The following is a 19,802-nucleotide window of genomic DNA, read 5'->3' as shown; positions in this document are numbered from 1 at the left end:
TGATGCATTGTCATCAGCAGGTCTCAGTACCAGCATCCACCTAGGAATAAACTCCGGGGTCCTGTGAGCGTGTGAGGAGAAGCACTGAGAGAGCCAAAACCTCCTTGGAAACAGAAAACAGCAGATCTACAGCCCAGTTTTCCCAGGAATTGGCTCTGTGGGCAGCTCTGGTTTCTGGTCTCATGGAGGAGCCTCCTCTCCTCTCTCTCTCTCTAATGATTCCGCCTCAGCTCTCCAAATTTAATTACCAGGTAATTATACATCACATTCAGTGGTTTGGTCCTGGCAAGGGCTGAGTGTCACCAGTGTTGAGCCCAAGAAAAGTGTTTGCTCTGTGCACTGGGAGCCTGAAACCCCTCTGGTACCTCCAGCTCTGCATCTCTCGCAGGAAAACCCAGAAACCAGGGACCAGCCCCATGACAGAGCAGGGACATCATTGCCACAATGGCAATTGCCATTGCCACAGGGCATCCTATGGTCCCCAAACCTCAGGATGCTATTCTCAAACCTGTCTGAAGGAAGAATAGGGAAGGGAGCACCTCAAGAAAGGCACTTTCTTTTCAACACATCCCTCACTAAGAGGTATTTGCTGATAAGCTGATAATCAGGTGGCCTGGCCACCCCCAGGACGTTAGACCTTGGTGCTTAGAGAATATTTGATCATACAATATCTCCATTAGGAGTTTGTAATCCGCTATCACAGCATTTGAGAGCCATCTGACTATAAGGAGATTTTTATTAATGGTTCATGAGCCTAAAAGTCAAAACTGACTCTCAGAGCAGATTTTAACAGTTTGTGTGGGATTTATATATTTATCTATCTCTTCACCACCTCTTCTCCCCCTGCCCCCACCATCAGTCCCTCTGCTCTGCCCCAGCAGCAGGGAGAGACCAGGCAGCTGGAAATGGCATTTCTCCTTCCCTTCTGTCTTTGTCTTCTCTCTTTCCCCTTCCCTTCCCTTCCCTTCCCTTCCCTTCCCTTCCCTTCCCTTCCCTTCCCTTCCCTTCCCTTCCCTTCCCTTCCCTTCCCTTCCCTTCCCTTCCCTTCCCTTCCCTTCCCTTCCCTTCCCTTCCCTTCCCTTCCCTTCCCTTCCCTTCCCTTCCCTTCCCTTCCCTTCCCCCCAACCCAGCCCCTCATCCCAATCCTCCCTTTCTGACCTTCCCAAACCCAAAACCATCCCTAACCCACCATCCTTACCCCCAAAATCCCAGGCAAAGGCGGTGCCAGGGGTGTGAGGGGGATTTTGGGGTGTTCCTGTGCCGCCCCACCCAGCACCAGGTGCTGAAGCTCCACTGCCTGTCCCTAAATCCGCCTTTTGTCAGCAAATCTCCCCTGTCTCCTTGGAAACTGGCAGTGCTCCCCATCCCGGGGTCCTCCCCAAAAGTTGTCCCCATTTTGGGGCTCCCTGGGCTGGCTGGGGCTGGGGTGGGAGCAGGGATGCTCTGGATGCTGGGGAGCACTGGGAAATGTGAATGGTGCTGGTGGGGAGCAGGCAGGGAGGGGATGGGAATATTGGGCAGGCAAATGGAGAGGGAATCAAACAAGGAGACAGAGCAGGAGCAGGAGGGGCTGGGACAAGGATGGGCAGGGAGCAGGCAGAGGTGCTGGAAATGTAATTCCAGGCAGTTCCATTATGGTTACACTCAGGATTTCCCTCCTGTTTTTCTGCTTTTCCAGTTTTAGGGATTTTTTTCCCCCTCTGGTGGGAAATGTCACTTTGCAGAGCAGGCAGAGGATTTGCCTGTATGTGTATTTTGGGGGGCTGGGCAGGACACCTCAAATCAAACACCCTCCTAATCAGCTCTTTGCCCCTAAATCCAGCTTTCCAACACTAAATCAATGTGGTCTCCCCAGCTTCTGCCCAGATTTTATTGGATCTAGGATTGCCTACTGCAGCCTGAGTTCAGAGGAAATGAATTCTACCAGGAGATGTAAAACATTAAAAATTAAAAAGGAGTTAAAACACTCTTTACAGAATATTTTGTGTTTGCCAGCTCACCTTGGGATTTTGCCCTTTGCCCACGCATGTGCCCATTTAAATTAAACTCAGAAACGAACAGGGAGAGAAAACGTGGAAAGTACAAAAAGCCAGGGAAAAATAAGAAAAACTCGTGCCAGAGAAATGCTTTTTCTGATAAAAACAAGCACTGGCTGGAGGAGCTCATCCCTGACAGACAGGGAAATACTCAGGAAAGAAAAGTAAAAGATAAGATGGGGAAAGCTAAATGCAAAAAGAGGTTTTAAAGAGGCTTTAAAAAAAATTAATAATCAGAAGCTCAGGAAACAAAGAGCTTTTCCAGGCAGGTGGGATGCTGTGCCCCAGTTCAGGAAGGACTGGATTTTCTTGAGCATATTTTGCTTGAATGGATTTTTTGGAGGGGGAAGAAGTGAACTTTGCTGATTTGAAACAAATCAGTGGAGAAATGAAACTTTCCACGCTGCTGCTTGGGAGATGCCAGCGGCAGGGACACGGCTGGAGCTTCCCAAACCTCCCCTGCTCGGATCCTTCTGTTCCACAAAAATAAATGAGAAAATCACCGACCGACACAGACACAGCTAAAGTGAGGCAGCACAAAAGCACAAAAGCTCTCTTTCCCCCAAATATGGTTTATTTCAGAGGCTGCTCCCTGCCCTGGGGACACCCGTGGCACTGCAGGGAGGAGCAGATTGCTGTTGCCCGTGGAAGGGGTGGTTTGGGATGGGGATGCAGAGCCCAGGGATGGCTGGAGAGGCACCGTGGCTGCGTCATCACCGCTCGTGCTCCGCTGTCCTGGGCACCAAGTCGTGGTGCTGGTGGCTCACAGGGTGCTGGTGACAAACCTGGGGGACAGCGGGTGACAGGGTGTGGATGGTGCTGGGGTTTATCCCAGGTCTCTCCTTTTCCAGAGATCCATTATTTATTTTGCTGCGCTAAATCCAGCCTGAGTGCAGGGCTCCAACACGGAAAGGAGAGAGGGAGAAAGAGGGAGAGGGACAGAAAAAGAGCCGCCAGAAAGAAGGATGCATGGGAAAGGCCTGATCCTGCATCCTGGGGCTAAAACGTGTGACATTGCAGCTTAAACACTTGTCCCTCTCCTTCCCCAGCACCTCTGCTCAGAGCATCCTGCCTGATCCAGGTTCTCCTTTCTCCTGCCTGGAAAGTTCTCCCCAAACACACACCTGGGGGCTCCATCCCCTGGGAAGCCACAGAGCGACCTCATCCCTCCCTGCCCACGAGGAGATTTGGCGGAGCCGGGGTGGGAAAGGTCACGTTAGCCAAGCTCTGCTTGTAATGAAAGTTTTTTGATTAAAGATTTCACAAATGAAATAACTCCCCTCCTTGATTTTTTTGCTTCTTGACCTCAGGGAGATGCCAGCAGAACCCCTTTTGTCTCAAGCCTGCAGAAGCAGCCGGACCCTCCTGGCCTCCCGTGCCCCTTCTCCGTCACTCGCCGGCTGTGATTAAAATGGAAGACAACCATCAAGTGTGCTAGAACCATTTTAATATAATTATACATATCTGCCAAATCCAGGAAAAAAAAAAAAAAGGTTTATGCATATATATCTTTTTTTTTTCTTTTTTTTTCAGTTAACATCTGCAAGCATAAACGACAATGAATTTCTTGGTTTGAATTCATCCAGGTCAGAGCAACTGCCCAAAGTCCTGTCGGATTTGCCGGTTACTGCCGGCGTGGCCAGCAGTAAGTGAGCTCCAGAGGAGTTAAATGTCCTCAGGTGGGGTATTTTCGGTCTTTCCTCTTTCATTCAGAGACAGTTTGTTGTAAAAGTTTCAGTGCAGTTCACCTCGGGTGAAAGGCGATAGTGTTTTTTGCGTTTTTTCTTTTTATTTTCTTTTTTATTATTTTTTAAATATATATTTTTAATTACTTTTTTTTTTTAAAGATGATAATAGGTAACTCAGTTGCTCTGAATTTCACTTATAATTATAACCTATTTAAATCACAGCAGAACTCCCGCTGGTGCAGAGTTCATAGTTGCATACAATACAGGAGATCACAGTTTTGAAGTCTAGCACAGATTAAAAACCACAGATGTACCATTTATATAAGACACACACTGATTGTCTCTTAAAAACTACATATTGACTCCTTATGAACATTATCTTTTTTTTTTTCTTAATCTTTAAATAAAGTAGTGCAGCTAGGACAATCAGTCACACAACCCACACAGCCCTGAACCAAGTTCTCCGGGTGCCAACTTCAGCAAGTTGGGCATGAAACAGTTGGATGAGCTCGAGAGAGAGAGAAAGAAAGAGGGAGGGACAAAAAGAGAGAGAAAAAGAGAGATGTTGTCCATTCTGAATATTTTAACCGAGGGTTGGCTAACACATTGGAAACCTCTGGGTGAAGGATCATCTTTCCACGCACACACAAAAAAAGAAATAAAAACCTAGACTCTTTTTTTTTTTTTTTTTCTTTAAAACTGGCCCGCAGGTGGGAAGATCTCCCACCTCTTCCAAACAAAGAAACCCAACAATTGGCTAAAACTAGAAAGAACACAGATGGGTCTGTCTGGTTTCTGCTCACTAGATGATCTGTCCATTTAAGGCCTTCCTCCTCCGTTTTTCCTCTTTATTATTCCTTTTCCAGAGCGTCTGAGCAGGAGATGAGTCTGAACGGGATCACACCAACACTGTCCCCCTCTTGTTGCCATCAGTTTTTTTTTTTTTGTTCATTTGTTTGTCCGTGGAGTTATTTTTCTCTTTAATTTAACCAAGACCTGACTAAAACTGGAGCGCTCAGCCCAGCCTGTTCGTTCTCGCCGCGGTTTCTCCGGGGTACCACAAAGGTTCTTCACAAAACCTGGAACTTCCATGACGACGTCTGGTCCTTATAATCCAAGCAGTCAGCATTGAAGTTTAACTTCCAGGAGGCCGTTTGGTCTTTATAATCCAAGCAATCGGTGGTGGAGTTAAAGCCCAAACTGGAGGCTCCATAGCCCTGGGTGGAGAGGGAGGCTGGAGACTGGTTGAGGTGGCTGGTGACCGCGTTGGCACCCATGGGACTCAGGGTGGCCCCCGGCCCAGGCAGCTGGTGGTGCATAGGGGTCAAGTAAGATCCACAGTCCATCCCTCCGAAATAGGAGGTCGATCCAGCGTATCCTTGGCTGTAGCCCGAAGCCTGGGTGTAGGTCATGGGATAGGATCTCTGCATGCAGGAGGAAGAGGTGGACAGCGGGTCAGAGAGCGGGGAGATGGACGCCGGGCTCCAGATGGACACGGGGGCGCTGCTGCTGGAAATGGTGGGGACGGAGGTGCTGGAGGGGGGAGTGAACTGCCCGCTGGTCCCGCTCTCCGAGCTCACTTCCCGGGCTGGAGAATTCTTCTTCTTAGCCGGCCGCACCTTGTTCTGGCCCCCGTTCTGCTGCTGCTGCTGCTGCTGCCGGCACTTGGCCCGGCGGTTCTTAAACCACACCTTGAGGCACAGACACGAGGGAGGGAGAGAGAAAAAGCCGGGGTTAGGGATGGGCAAACCCGAGGTGGGGAAGGGATGGAGGCACGGAGACCCAAAACTGTCCCCCGCCAAGAGCAGAGGGCTGCAGGCTGCTGCACAGAAAAGCTCCGGGGCTCCCCCTCCCTGAGATCATTAGCAGTAATAACAAGTGGAAATCACAAATCAAACTCCGTAATAAGGTCACTTTTTGGGAGAGAAGGGGAAGCTCTTTGCTGTTTGCCAGCCGGGGACCCCCAGGAATCACTGTGTAAGGCCTATTGAAGTCGAGCCCTTAATTAGAAACAATAGAACATGAGAAAAGGAGGGAACAATTAGGGAAGCAGAGGTACGGGATGGGGAGAGGGGTAAAGATGTCTCATTAACCCTCCAAACAGGCTCTCTGCTCTCACCCCCTCGGTCAGAATTGGCCTCTCAGCAGGGCCCAAAGGGGCTGGCTGCTCTGGGGATGTTTTTTGGGGAGGAATATGGGGTTTGGGACAGGGGTATCCCGATCCCAGCCACCACGCTCCATGGGAACACGGCACCACACAGCCTCGGGAAGCCTTGTCAGAAGGCAAGGGGGAGTGGGAGGGATGGCTTTGGAGACGCCCTGCCCCTGCTGCTGGGGTGTTCTAGGTCCCAGAAGAGGCAGGAACATCCTGCCCTGCCAGCAGCACCTCCAAAATGCTGCCTAGATGGGATCCCTGCAGAGCAGGCACAGCCCAGCCCCAGGAGAGGGGTTCTCTCCACCAAGGCAGCGCCTCTCTTATCCTCAGAGGGGCAGGAACCCCCCAGTCTGTACTGGTGTGAGCTGGGATCCCAGTCTGGCCCAGCTCCAGGGATGTGCTGATCCCTGGGGAAGCGGGGGGGATCCTTTGTGGCTTCTGCAGGGCCCCCAGATGTCCGCAGGACAGGCTGGGATTTGGGGGTGCTGGGGATGGATGTGAGCTGGGATCCAGGATCTGCGCATCACCCCTCAGTGCAGAGGGAGAAAGGGGGGCACACTCCAGCCCTGGGGGTGCAAAATGTCACCACATCCCCTCAGTGAACCCCCACCCCTCTCTGTGCCTCCTTCACCCCACCAGGGCTGGATTTGGCTCCAGGACTGGATCCATGCCCATAACCCATCCCCTGTCGGGCACAGGCCAGTCCCGGGTGCATTGGGTGTGGAGGGGCAGGGCAGGCAGGGCTCTCCGCGTCCTACCTGCACTCTGGACTCGGGCAGGTTGATTTTCAGGGCCACCTCCTCCCGCATGAAGATGTCGGGGTAGCGGGTCTTGGCGAAAAGAGCCTCGAGCACATCCAGCTGCGCCCGGGTGAAGGTGGTGCGCTCCCGCCGCTGCTTCCGCGGCGTGGCTGCGAACGGAGCCAGAGGCCCTGGCCGTCAGTCAGCGGCGCCTTAGACCCCGATGTGCCCTCCAGCCCCTTCCCCAGGGGGGCACCCACATTCCCTGCCCTCTCCCCGGGGTCTCTCAGCCGCCACAGCTCGGCAATCCCAATTCCGCATCTCCCCTGCATCCTTGGGAGCATCCTGGCCGCATCCCCAGCCCGGGGCTCTGCCCTGTTTGCAGCCCCTTTCACCCATAAAAAGTTGGGGGCGAGGAAAAGGGAGACAGAAGAACCCCACGCCCTCACCCACCCAAGCCAGCGTGATCCCTGCGCATGTTGTGCCTCCCAAAATCCCAGCGGAGCAAAAAAAAATAAAAAAAAATAAAAAAAGGGGGAGGGAAGAGGGAAGAAAAACGTGGCTTACCGGGATAACCGACGGACGGGTGCAACAAATCCATGCCCGAGGTTGTGAGACTCAGGCCATTGACTGCGTAAGGTGGTTGCTTAAGATAAGACATCATGCTAAAGTTGTGGCGGGGAGGAGAGTTGGCCGAAATGCGGGCGAGGGGGAGCCGGCCGAGCGCCCTGCCTGCCCCGGGCGCTGCCTGCGGGAGCCGTCGGGCGCGGGGGGGCCGCCAGGTGCCTGCGCAGGAGGAAGAGGAGGGAGCAATGCGGGGATGAAGGGGGAGTCAGGCCAGATCGCTGCCCCCCCCCCCCCCCCCCGCTTTTATCCCCTCTGCCTCTCCCCCCTCCCGTCAATCCTCCCGCTCGGGCCCCACCGGATTCGGGAGTTGGGAGAGACTGACTAGATAAACGCATCTCTCCCCAAAAAGGGCGAGGAGGGGAGGGAAGGGGGGGCACATCCCAGCCAGTAATTACTGCCCGAACAAAACCCCCCCATGCCTTCAACTGCCCGCATTGTACGGCGGCCGGGGGCATTTGCATAGGATTCCCGGCCGGGCACCGGCTAATTGTCTCAAGCAAAACTTGATTGGGGCCATTGGCAGACACAAAGAACCCCTCGGCTAAATAAATAATGCAGATAACAAAGCCCAAGGGTGAGAAACAAAGAAACAATTCAAGAAACCTATCTCTCCACTAGTCTCTTGCAAGGACTTTAATTATCCCAGGTTTGGGCAACATTCAAACCTTCCCCCCTTCTCCCCCTTTTCCCCCTTCCCCCCGACGTTGCTGCATTTCAGAGCTCAAATGCCCGCTCGGGAAGAGCCAAACTTTTCTGCTCTCCCGCCATCATCAGTCCACGTCTGCAGTAATTTCCACCGGCCATTTGCACCTAATTAGTACTCCGGGTAATTAGATTTGGAGGCAAGTAACAGATTTATTAGGCTTTCAAGAAACTCTTGATGACGGAGCTGGAGCTAAACAAACACCTCGGCGCTGAGCAGCCCCGGGACAGCCCCGGCTCCCCCGGACCCTGCTCGGGCTGCCCCGACGGGACCGCGCTCTGTGCACCGGGGAACGAGGGGGGACCCAAACACCGCCAAAAACAAAAGATAAAAAATTTTAAAAGTACGGCAATGAGTCAAACCGGGACTCCTAAAAAGGTTTAGGCTGGTTTTTCCTGCCTAAAATATTTTTTTAAAAAGGTTTTTTGAGCAAACGCTCGCCCTTCCCTCCATTCCCAGCGGCCGTCGGGAAAACGAACTCCAGAGGAACTTTCTTCCCGAAACACCCCAAAACTCCGAGTTCCAGCCCAGCCTGCTCCCCGGGCGGGCCGAGCGCTGCCGGGGGGCTCCCGGGAAAAGGGAAGGGGAAGCGGCGCGGAGCTTCCCCTTCTCCCCTCGGGGCAAAGGGAATTCACCGCGCACAGCCGCGCTGGGCGGCGGAGGGAGCGCAGGGTCGGCTCCCCAGTTTCGCATCGCCCCCCGGGGGAGGCCGACCGGGGACGGTCCTACCGAGGAGGGAGAGCCGCAAAACGCGCGGGAGAGCCAAGCGGGGCTTGCTGCCCCGCTTCAAAACGAGCGCAGAAAAAATTAAAAAAAAAAAAAAAGAAAAATAGGATTAAAAAATTAAAAAAAAAACACAACAAAAAAGACCCGCAAACACCTCCTCCTCCAAAACAAAACCCACCCCAAAGCTCCGTTGGGTTAAATTCGGCGGCATCCCAGCGAGGCGCCAGCGCGGCGCGGCCGCCCGCGGAGCCCCTCGGCCGCGGCCGCGCATCCCGGGGCCGCCCGCCCGCGGCCCGCGGAGCAACGGCTGGGCTCGGCAATCTGTCACCTTTCCCCCTCCTCCGCCGCCCCCCCGCTCCGCTCCGCGCACGCAGCCCGGCTACCAGTTGCTCTGCCCTCGCTCAATAATAATTACCCCGTCCGAGAATTAATTATAATAAATGTTTTCTTGATAAACTAACGAGATAATCCGCGCGGCACACGCTCCCTAATTACGAGGCACCGGCCGCGGCTCCGCGGCTCGCCCCGGTGATTAATGCGGGGCAGCGATCCGCGCCCGGGCGCGCAGCCTGCGCCCCTGCCCCGGCCGTGCCGTGCCGTGCCGTGCCGCGGGGGGCAGGGGGAAAGGTGCCAAGGTAGAAAAGGGAATTTGTTTCCTTTTGTTTTGCAAACGACAGCCGCCTTCCCTGCCCTCGCCGCCGCGCTCAGACGAATTTCTGACATTTTAAAAAATTCTAATTTACTTAATTTTTTTAATTTTTTTTTTTTTCTCGCTGGAGGGGCTGTTTCGGGTGATATTTCCCAACATGCGAATTTCGCCCCGGTGCAAAGGAGGTGGGGATGGATCCATCGCCGGCTCTGCCGGGCGGTCCCCAGCGCTTCACCTCCGAACCTCCGCGCTGCTCCGCGGCCGCGGCTCCTCTCCGGGACCGGGAGCGGCATAACCGGGCTCGGCGGGGTCACCTCCGCCTGGCCCGTCCCTGCCGACCACCAGCACCCGGCCTTTTTTAAAAAAAAGCATTTTTAAAGTGCTTTTCCTCCCCACTTCTTTCTATTTTTTTTTTAAGTAGAGTTGCACATTTTCAAAATAAATAAATAATAAGCCTCAACTTCTCTCAGCAGCCGAAATCGAAATAAAGCTCAGCAGCCGAGGAGGGTTTTAGTTCTAAAGAAACTTGTGCCGGTGCACAAGGACTTTTCCCGAGTTTCTCTTTGTCAGCGCGGGGCGAATTCCGAGGAGAGGCCGGGGCGCGTTACTCGCGGTCGGTGCCTTTAGGAAGCGCTTTCCCAAGGCATAAAAAAATTAAAATAAAATAAAATGAGGGAGGTGGATCCCAGCTCCAGCCCCTCTCCGACCTGCACACCATCCCTGCCATCCTTTTCGCCCGCACCAAACCGTGAAGCTCCGGCCCTGAACGCCTTGAAGATTTCCCTCCCTGCGCTCTCCAGCCCGGCTCTCCCGGGCCGCGAGTGCTCAGAAACACCTTTGCAAAATTACTTTGCTGAGTCTCCGCTTCGCGAGGAAGAAGAGGCAGAGGATGAAAGGGTTCTCAGGTAGGAGTCGGAAGAAGGGAGAAGAAATTCCTCCCCGTTTGTTTTTTGGGGTTTTGGTTGTTTTTCTTTTTTCCCCTAATTTTAAAAGTCCAGCTGGAGGTCAGGAAATAACTCCAGGCCAAAGGAACAGGCCGGAGAAAAATGATGTAGCCGAGGAGAAGGCGGAGGAGCCCCGCGCCTGCCCGCGGAGAGAGGAGCGGGGGATGAGGCTCGGGGGGCGATGGGGGGCTCGGGGGGCGATGGGGAGCGCCCCCCGCTTCTCGGTCCTGCCCTTGTCCCTCTCATCCCGCAGCTCCCGCTCCCTGCCCAGCTCCGAGCCCGCTGTGCCCGAGCCGGGGCCGCCTCCGCCCGGCCCGGCCCGGCCTCTCCCGGGCAGCCCCTTCCACAGAGACCCCACCGCACACACAGGCGATTTTAAAATAATCATAATTTATAGAAAAAAAAATTTATAATTTTAATTTCCCTCTGCCTGCATTCCTGGCCGCTCGGCGATGCCCCCGAGGAAGGATGGAGCCAGCGGGTCGGACTTACCTGCGAGCCTCGCCGGAGCCGCGGGCAGGGCTGGGGGGCGAAGGGGGAAACCTGCTCCGGATCCTCGCCAAATTCCGAGCTGGGGCTGAGCTGGGAGAGAAAGCACAAAGCGGGAGGTTAGAGAGCTCGCCGCATGCACATGCCCACGACATCGGGGGGAAAGGGGGGGGCGGAGGGGGGGTGGAGAAAAAAAAATGTTTGAAAAAGGAGAATAAATGGGGAAAAAGGGGAGGGGACGGTGCGGGAGAGGGATGCGGGGATGCTCGGGGTCTGGGCTCGGTACATACAGAGCTGGCCGGTGCTGGAGCTGGTCAAAGTGATTTTATTTTTAATAATAGTGGCAGGGTGCGTTGGAGCTGAAGGTCTCTACCTCTCTCGGGGAGCTTTGCTGAGAAAGCGCCTCTCTGGCAACTTTTTGACGCAAACTCTCCAACCAATGGCAGGGAGAGAGTGATTGACACATCTAAGCCAGGGGGAAAATAATAAAAACACACACAGGGGGAGGAAAAAACAGGCCGCTGCTGTACCGGGGGGACAATCCAGAGAGAAATAACAGCCACCGAAATGACACCAGAATATACATTAAAAGAACCTGCTCGGTTTAAAAATATACATTATGGAGTGGAGCGGATGAAGTCATTGTGGAAATTAATGTGATGGACAGCAGAGATGGAATTAGCGAATTGCCCGGGGAGGGAGAGGAAGGGGGGTCAGCAAAAGGCTGGGGGGCGGCTGCAATAATAACAACAACACCAACAACAAAAGATATTAATGTATAGAAGTAAATATTTGCGAAGGGGGGACACGGAGCCTGGCAGGAGCCCTGGGCTGAGCGGCAGGAGATGGGAGAGAGGAAACCCGCGGGATCCAAGGGGAGAATCCCCCCAAGAACAGAGAATCCCCCCCAGCCGCACCCCAGTTCCACCTGCCAGGGCCGAGTCACCCCTGGAAAAGGGGAAATGCAGTCACCTGGAGGATGACTTAAATGCATTTTAAATTTTATTTGTAAAGATACACAGGGATGAGGGTGTGGAATGGGACTCAGCGGCGTCGCGTTGAATTTGCAGATGGGGACGTGCACATGTTTTTAATCGAAATAATTGGGGAGCGGTGACGGGCCCAGGGGGTTCCCGGTGCCGGACACACCGGAGCATCGGGAACATTGTTGGGATGTTCCCCTCGCACCTCCCGTCCTCGCCCAACTTCTGCGGGGTCCCAGCGCCCCGAAAATGAAGCTCTGGCAAGAAGGCAGGAGGATGGAGGCGGCGGAGGTCGGAGGGAGGGAGCGCTCACAGACTTTCCTCACTTTGTGACAATGGGGGGAAAAAGCTGCAGCGCCTCGATCATTTTAACGGGGTGACCTATGTTAATGAAGTTATAGCAATTAATTCGCCTCTTTGTGGCTCTCCCCGAGCCTGGCTGCATGCGATCCAACGTGCTTGTCCTTGGACTTTGGCGCCCGGGTTTGCAGGAGCAGGTTTGGGATGCTCGGGGCTGGGCTGGGCGGATGATGGGTGGTGTGGCTTGGTTTTGGGTTGTTTTTTTTTTTTTTTTTTTTTTTAATCCTTTCCTCCCAGAAAGGAGGAGGAAGGAGGCGGCAGAAGGCAAGGAGGGAGGGGAGAGGAGGGGAAATAAAACAAATAAACAAACAAACAAACAAACAAATAAAATAGCCCCTCGCCCAGAACCGACGCAGCCCTGCCCGCCGGAGCCGCTCCCACTTTGGCCGCTGGGTTGTATTTGTTTGGGGTTTTTTGGTTGATTTTGGTTTGGTTTTTTCTTTTTTTTTTTTTTTTTGCAAGGTGACTTCATGGAAAGTTGGTACCCCCGGCAGGTACCCCCTGTCCCCACGGGACTCCCAACCCCTGCCCTCCTTGGAGTTGTGTTTTGATTTATTTATTTTTCTCTCCCAGACCCACGAGATTCTTTAGTGGGGACTTTTATTATTTTGTGGGTTTGTTTGTCCAGTTGAATTTGTTTTGGTTTTTTTTTTTTTGTTTTTAATTGCTGTGGGTAAAGGAGGGGCAGCTGCAGCCGCCGTCCCTTTGCAGCATCCCCCCCTTCTCTCTCTCTCAAGCCTTGCCCAGAGATCCGAGCCGGGCAAATCCTCCCCTCAGCTCCCCGCATGTCCACGCCACCCCTCAGCAGAGCTACCAGGAATAAATATCCCGATTGAACCCTTCCTTCCCCCCCTCCGCCCCCTCCGCCTTTGCCATCGCCTCCCGCCCCCACATATTATTTAATAACCTTAATCCACCTCGGAAGAATGAGAGAGATAATTCGTTCCCTGTGTATCCTGACCGGGAGGGTATTTTCGAAATCGATTAAAAATAAAGGGGGGAAAAATTAAAAAATAAAAAAAAATTAATAAAAGGAAGGGGGGGAAAAAAGGAAAAAAAAAATTCAAAAAGGGGTGTGCGGGTGCTGGAGGCAGCCGGGCTGTGGCAGAGCAGGGCTGAGCAAGGCAAGGAAATAAAATTCAGTGCCTGGAGACAGAATGAGGGAGAGCAGGAGGGGAAGCAGAGCCCAGCGCAGCCCTGCCCGGCCCTGGGCAGAGCTGTGCCCCGGCTGCCTCCGGAGCATCCGCAGCATCATCCCAGCCGCTCCTCTGCCCCCTCCAGCCCCGCGGGCCGCAACAATTCCAATATTCCAATAAAACAAGTGGCAGAGATGGACAGCGTTACTTAAATAAACAAGGGTCTCTTTAAAATTCTCATCCACTTCAGATGTCTAAAGTAAGATTGTGATGATTTTGTCACGGTTTGGTAAATTTACCCCTTTAAGAGGCTTTCATAAATCCCAGAACACACCTTCAGCCAGATTTGAATATAGATTTAGGTTTTAAAACCCAGAAGCTGGGAACACCGCTTTATCAAAGAGAATTTCCCTTTAGCTTAGCAATGTGTCGGAATGGCTCTTGCAAAGATTGGATCTGCGAGGGGGAAAAAGGGGGAACCTTCTTTCCTGGAGCAATCCTGCACACACTCTGCAGCTGCCTCTGCCTTCAACCTTCTGCAGCTCGGGGAAAAGTTACCAAAAAAAAAATTTGATAATCATTGTTGCAGCTGTAGGATCTCGATTTAAAAAAAAAAAAAATACAATTTTTTACTAATTTTTTTTTTAAACTTTCCCGTCTCTTCTGGTCCGTTTGGAGAGCGTTGCAGAGCAGGTACAGCCCCAGAGATCCAGACTAGCCGGGGCTGGAGGGGAGTGAGTGGAGATGTGTGATTTTCTGCCCTCTGAGAACTTTACGCTCAGAGAACCCAAATCCGCTTCTGGGATGAAAAGAGAAACTGTAACTTCTGCTTCTCAGTAAGTTCTCCAACTTTCCGATGCCAGTCGGGTTGCAAAGCCATTTTCCCTCTCTCTCTCTCTCTCTCTGCATCGCTGTCTCTCTCCTCTCCTTTTCTCCTTCACCCTCTCCACTTTTTTCTCCTCCTGATTTAATTTCCGACTCTCCCCACTGTCGCGACCGTTCCGCCCGGGCTTTTATCGCCGTGTGTGTCGCTCCCAGGGCTGAGCCGCTGCCCGCGGTTGTGGTGACCGAGGGTGGGGGGAGGAAAATAAGAAATTATTTATTCAGGTCGGGTGAAAGTTAAGGAATAAAGTGGGAAAAAAAAAAAAAAAGAAAAAAAAAAAAAAGGAAAGCCCACCCCAAAATGAACCGGTTTATAATTTGTCATCTTTGTATCTCTGATGGGCTCCGGAAAGCGATGCACGCTGCAGCTTTTAAGCTTTTCCCTCATCGGATTTGTGTCTAGTTAAAATATTCCAGACTTTTCTTGAAGTTTATCTGCAATTCAAGTGCCGGTTGGAGTTTGTTTTAGTTTAGGGGTGGGTTTTTTTCTGGGTTGTTTGCTTGTGGTTTTGTGGTTTTGGTTGGGGGTTTTTTCGTAAGTTCTAAGCTGCCCCTCACCCCAAAATCTCCATTTCTGGGGGTGCAAAGGCGGAGACATTGGAATAGCTGTGTCAACTTCGAGAATGGGTCAGATTCGTTTTAAAATTTTGGAATTATTGAAGAAATATATATATTTCTCTCCTTTTCCAAGCGTTTGGGAGGGGATGGTGGAGCCATGGTGGGATGGTGGAGGGAAGGGAAATAATTGAAAAAAACCCAAAATATGAAGGCAGCATCTTTGCCTAGATGAAACCAAGTTTGATAATTGGGATGGGGGCCGGGTGAGGGAGAGGAGGGGGTGATGGGGGGATCTCGGGGCCATCTGAAATTTGCCCAGCTCCTCTTGGGAGCCAGGCAAGCCCTGAAAGCGTCACCCCGAGAGAGAGCAGCGAGAGTGAGGTCAGGGCTTGCACCTGAGGGAGCGGGGCGGGGGCGAAATACCTCCCTTTTAAAATGAAAAAAAAAAACCAAAAAAAAACCCAAAAAAACCCAAAAAAACCAAATAAATGAACGAGGCAGAAACGCTGGGCGTTCAATAAATGCGGCAGCGTTTGGGGGCGGCTGTGCGGGGAGGGGGCGTCCCCCGGGGGCCTGGGCAGGGTGTGCGGGCACGGAAGGCGCTCATGCTGCCCCCGTTTACATAATTTTTTCTCTCCAGGCCACGAAGTTACCTTGATGAGCAGCTCGCTGCAGCAATCAGATTATAGCTCCCGAGGCAGATATTAAAATAACAGTTACAGTGCCGCGTCCCGCGTGTTGGCAAACTTGGGAGAAATGAAGGGGTCGGGGCAGCGGGGGGAGGGAGGGAAAGGGCCAGAAAAAGGGGTTTTGTGAGAAAAGAAGAAAAGAAAACCGCAGAGAAGCTTTAAACTAGTCTTTCGTTTGTAACCTTTTACAACCTTTATTTCCCGTATATGAAAAGCTCCTTTTATTGAGACCCAGAAAGAACTTTTTATTTTTTTTTTTGCCCTCCTCCCCCCACCAACCTTTGGATTTTTAATTAGAGCCCCTCAATTGCAGCCATATATATAGGAATCGATATAAAGTAATCCGTGGAGATGGGCTAAGGTTTTAATCGAAAATCTTCTTTGCCATTCTTTGCAGATCTTCTTTAGCCGCTGGCTGGTGGAGAAACAAATGTTCATTACAAAAATACCCCCCGAACCCCCCAGAGCAGCTTCCCCCCGACCAAACAAAGCCACAGAGCAGAAAGCTCGCAAAAGATCCCGAACCAACTGTTGTTACCATGAGAATAAGAAATTACTCCTGTGCTTAACTTCATCCTCCCTTGCAGGCAGGTATTTTTTCGTATTGAAAAAGTTTAACACGGGCTCCCAATACTACAGTGAATTTTTTTTTTCTTTTTTAAAAGGTGGCTGGGTGATGGTATTTTCCGTGCGGGAAGGGTCTGGCTTGTGCCGCGGGTGTCTGTCTGTCTGTCTGTCTGTCTGTCCGGCAACAAAGATCCCACACGTGTAACACCGCGCTGAAATCCACATCCCGTCCTCTTGCAGCTTCTCAGACTCACAAATATCGCACTTTCTTGAATTCTTTTTCCGCCCCCGCTTTCCCTTTTAGTGTTTGGCTTCTTTCCCCTTTCTTTTATTATTTTTTCCTTTTTTTCTGCAAGTGCTTTATATTATATAAAATTTAACTCTTTGCTCCCCCGCCATGAAATATTTCTTTTCCTATGTAAAAAGAAAGGAAGAGAGAGAGAGAAAAAAAAAATCCCAACTTCCCCCAAAGCTCCCCCAAGCTTCCTTCTTTCTAAAGAACTGGGGCTGTTTTTCTCCAGGGGAAGGAGAAGGGGGTTGGAAGCTAAATATTAAACAATGCAGGCAGCTTCGGGTTTATTTTGGTAAATTAATTGTGAGGCTATTCTGGCTCCTATGAGTTTCTGCATGATTAAACCGTGCTATTTGCTCCCCAAAGCTGCACATTAGCAGAAAGTGCAAGTCTATTTTAAAGCATCATCCTCAGGTTTAATGCAAGCAAACTGGGCTGAGCGAAAAGTTTACCCGAGTAATTGCAACTAAGAGTCCGCTGTAGTTGTTTTAATCATTATTTTCTATCTGATAAGTGCTTTTTAAAGAACAGACCCCGCATTTTTTTTTAATCTGAAGGAAGCGAATCTGGTCGTATTTGTACCCCAACCTCGCGTCTTATCTGTATGAAATTTCAATTTATTTAAAAGCCTGGTATTTAATACACGACACGGGCCACATTTAGTTTAGACAAACCCCCTCTTGTACTTTCTCCGTAATCACGCCTAATGAAAAACGTGGGATTTTCCCATTATTAAAAAAAAAAAAAAAAAAAAAAAAAGTGAAAATATAATGCATCTTCATTAGGAAAATTGACTGCTGTGCTCAAGACAGTTCTTAATTGAAAAGGCAACCTATTTTAATGGTGTGGTTGAGGAGAAGATTACATACTTTATCCAAACACAAAGACAATTAATAATGAGGAGCAGGCTGCTGCCATTAACTCTAATGTAGTTACATCAATGTCAGTGCGAGCGCTCGTACCTGAGAGGTGCTGGGGACGCCCCTCGGCCCTGCCCGGCCCGGCTCGGCCCCTCCGCCGCCGCACAGCCCCGGCCCGGCCGCCTTTGCCGTACTTTTATTATTAATTTTTTACTTGGAGCGGCGGCTCGACCCCGAGGAGCTGTGCGAGCGCGGCTCGCCCTCGCCGCTCGGCTTTAAAGGGACTTTTCAGAGCTGCCTAATTCAGGATATTTAAGCGCAGGACAATGCGGGGTGCTGGGAGCGCTTAAGCCGCAGTTTGCAAACGAATCCGAGCCCCGGAGCCCGGGGAAAAGTCCCGTCCCCCCCGCGAGTCCCCGGCGCTGCCGAGCGCCAGCGCTCGCCCCAGCGACGCCTCCACTTCGGGCTTTTATTTGCGCTTTTAAAATTTTTTTTTTAAAAATAAAAATTCGACTTTCAGTCGCTCGACGCGCCGATCAGGTGTGTTTAAACCGAAGGTTGGCTGCGGGTGTTTTGCCTGGTATTTTTGGGGATTTTTTCTCCTTTCCCTTTCCCAGGAGGAGCGGCTGGGTGGGAGCCCCGCGGTCCTTGCGCGGCCGCGGAGCGGACGAGGAGGAGGAGGATGATGATGATGGTGAGGAGGAGGAGGGATGCGCGGAGAGCAGCGCGCCCCTCGCCCGAGTTAAACAAAGTCCTCTCCAAAGCCCCTTCCTCGGCAGCGAAGTCGGTTTGATAATTAAAAATAAACCCATGAAACCAGAGCAGCGCAGTTTCTCCCCCCCAATTAAATAAATAAATATCCCATAACCGATCCCTCCCTCCCAAAATCGCTTCCCCCTCCCCCAGCGCCATCCCCCCCGTAACTTTCCCGCAGATCTTTGTCCCGCACCGGGCAGAGCGGTGCCGGAGCTCGGGGGGTCCCGGCTGCGTTTATTGGGGGTGAGGAGCGGATTCCCGGCCTGCATCCCGCACCTCCGGGCGGGGCTGCGTTTGGAGGGGGGGTTCCTCCTTTCCCGTGGGTTAAATTGGATTTTTGGGGTGTCTGGGAGGGTGCGGGGACGATGCGGCCGGGGGGGGTCCGGGGGCGGGCTCGGCCTAATCCCGGCCGGCAGGTTTGAATCTCGGCCGGGGAAGGAGGAGGAGGAGGAGGAAGGGGAAGGGGAAGGTGCAGGGCGGGCGGCGGGGCCGGGGGGTGCCCGGCGGTCCCTGCCCGGCCCCGGCCCCGCCGCAGCCGCAGCTGCCGCCCCTGGCAGGGACAAGGGAGGGAGGGAGGGGAGGGAAGGGAGGGAAGGGGGTGCGGCCCCGCACCGGGCACGGCGGGGAACTGGAGGGCGGGACAGGGCTCGGCATCTCCCACAGACAGACAGACAGACAGACAGAGAGAGAGACAGGGCAGTGCTTGGCATGGCTCACAGACAGACAGACAGACAGACAGACGGACAGGGCAGTGCCCGGCATCTCCCACAGACAGACAGACGGACAGGGCAGTGCCCAGCACCCCCTCACAGACAGACAGACGGACAGGGCTGTGCTTGGCATCTCCCACAGACAGGGCCGTGCCCAGCATGGCTCACAGACAGACAGACAGACAGATGGACAGAGAGACGGACAGGGCAATGCCCGGCATCTCCCACAGACAGACGGACAGGACTGAGCCCAGCATGGCTCATAGACAGACAGACAGACAGACAGGGCGGCGCCTGGCAACTCCCACAGACAGACAGACAGACGGACAGATAGACAGACGGACAGGGCTGGGCCCAGCATGGCTCACAGACAGACAGACAGGGCAGTGCCCAGCACCCCCTCACAGATAGACAGACAGACAGACAGGGCTGTGCCTGGCATCTCCCACAGACAGACAGACAGACAGACAGACAGACGGAGAGGGCAGTGCCTGGCATCTCCCACAGACAGACGGACAGACAGACAGACGGAGAGGGCGGTGCCTGGCATCTCCCACAGACAGACGGACAGGGCTTTGCCCAGCATGGGTCACAGACAGACAGAGTAGTGCCCAGCATCCCCTTACAGACAGACAGACAGACAGACAGGGCTGTGCCCAGCATCTTCTTAAAGACGGACAAATGGATGCATCCTAGCATCCCTGCAGACAGACGGACAGACAGGCAGACGGACGGACAGGGCAGTGCCCAGCATCCCCGCACAGCCAGCCATGGCAGTGCGTGGCTGCCCTCCCAGACAGACAGACAGACAGACAGACATGGAGGTCGGATGGACACAGCAATGCCCATCCACGTCTGCCAGCCGGACAGACAGACAGACGGACAGACAGCTGTGGCCCAGCAGCCCGCACAGAACGGAGCTGCCCCGGCTGGGGCCGCCCTGGTGAGCGGAGCCGGGGGCAGCCCAGGTGGGGCCGGGCTAATCCCCAGGCAGACAGACAGACAGACAGACAGGCAGGCAGACAGACAGACAGACGGGCGAGGGGATGCCCCGCTAAATCCCAGGCGGAGCAGGTGGAGCATGGCTAATCCCAATCCCTGGCAGTGCCAGCCAGGGCAACACCTGGACGGACAAACAGCCGCAGCACGGCCGGCCCGGCTCCCGCAGGCTGGGCAGGAGCCCTGGGCTCCGTGACCGTCCCGGTGCGGGATTTTCCACCTGTGCAAACCCATGGACGGGATTTCCCCGCAG

General features: G+C 53.1%; 1 protein-coding gene across 1 annotated transcript; it reads right to left on the bottom strand.

The window, feature by feature from the left end:
- Nucleotides 1-3,475: 3,475 nt before the first annotated feature.
- On the bottom strand, nucleotides 3,476-11,167 carry OTX2 (orthodenticle homeobox 2). The gene is made up of 5 exons (XM_064714380.1): nucleotides 11,048-11,167; nucleotides 10,761-10,850; nucleotides 7,187-7,405; nucleotides 6,638-6,789; nucleotides 3,476-5,415 (listed from the first exon to the last, which is right to left on the bottom strand). Exons 3-5 carry the CDS (start codon nucleotides 7,281-7,283, stop codon nucleotides 4,795-4,797), a joined length of 870 nt encoding a protein of 289 aa, XP_064570450.1. The 5' UTR covers nucleotides 7,284-7,405; nucleotides 10,761-10,850; nucleotides 11,048-11,167; the 3' UTR covers nucleotides 3,476-4,794.
- Nucleotides 11,168-19,802: the final 8,635 nt, after the last annotated feature.

The sequence above is a fragment of the Zonotrichia leucophrys genome, chromosome 5 (assembly GCF_028769735.1).
Source record: "Zonotrichia leucophrys gambelii isolate GWCS_2022_RI chromosome 5, RI_Zleu_2.0, whole genome shotgun sequence".
Lineage (NCBI taxonomy): Eukaryota > Metazoa > Chordata > Aves > Passeriformes > Passerellidae > Zonotrichia > Zonotrichia leucophrys.
The sequence above is the reverse complement of the archived record's forward strand: the minus strand, read 5'-3'. Positions and strand labels throughout refer to the sequence as shown.

Coding starts and splice junctions, on each gene's coding strand:
- OTX2 (XM_064714380.1), bottom strand. CDS start 7,283: ATGATGTCTTATCTTAAGCAACCACCTTACGCAGTCAATGGCCTGAGT. Junction 6,790..7,186: donor CCCGTCCGTCGGTTATCCCG/GTAAGCCACGTT, acceptor CTCCGTTCGCAG/CCACGCCGCGGAAGCAGCGG. Junction 5,416..6,637: donor TGCCCGAGTCCAGAGTGCAG/GTAGGACGCGGA, acceptor CTGTGCCTCAAG/GTGTGGTTTAAGAACCGCCG.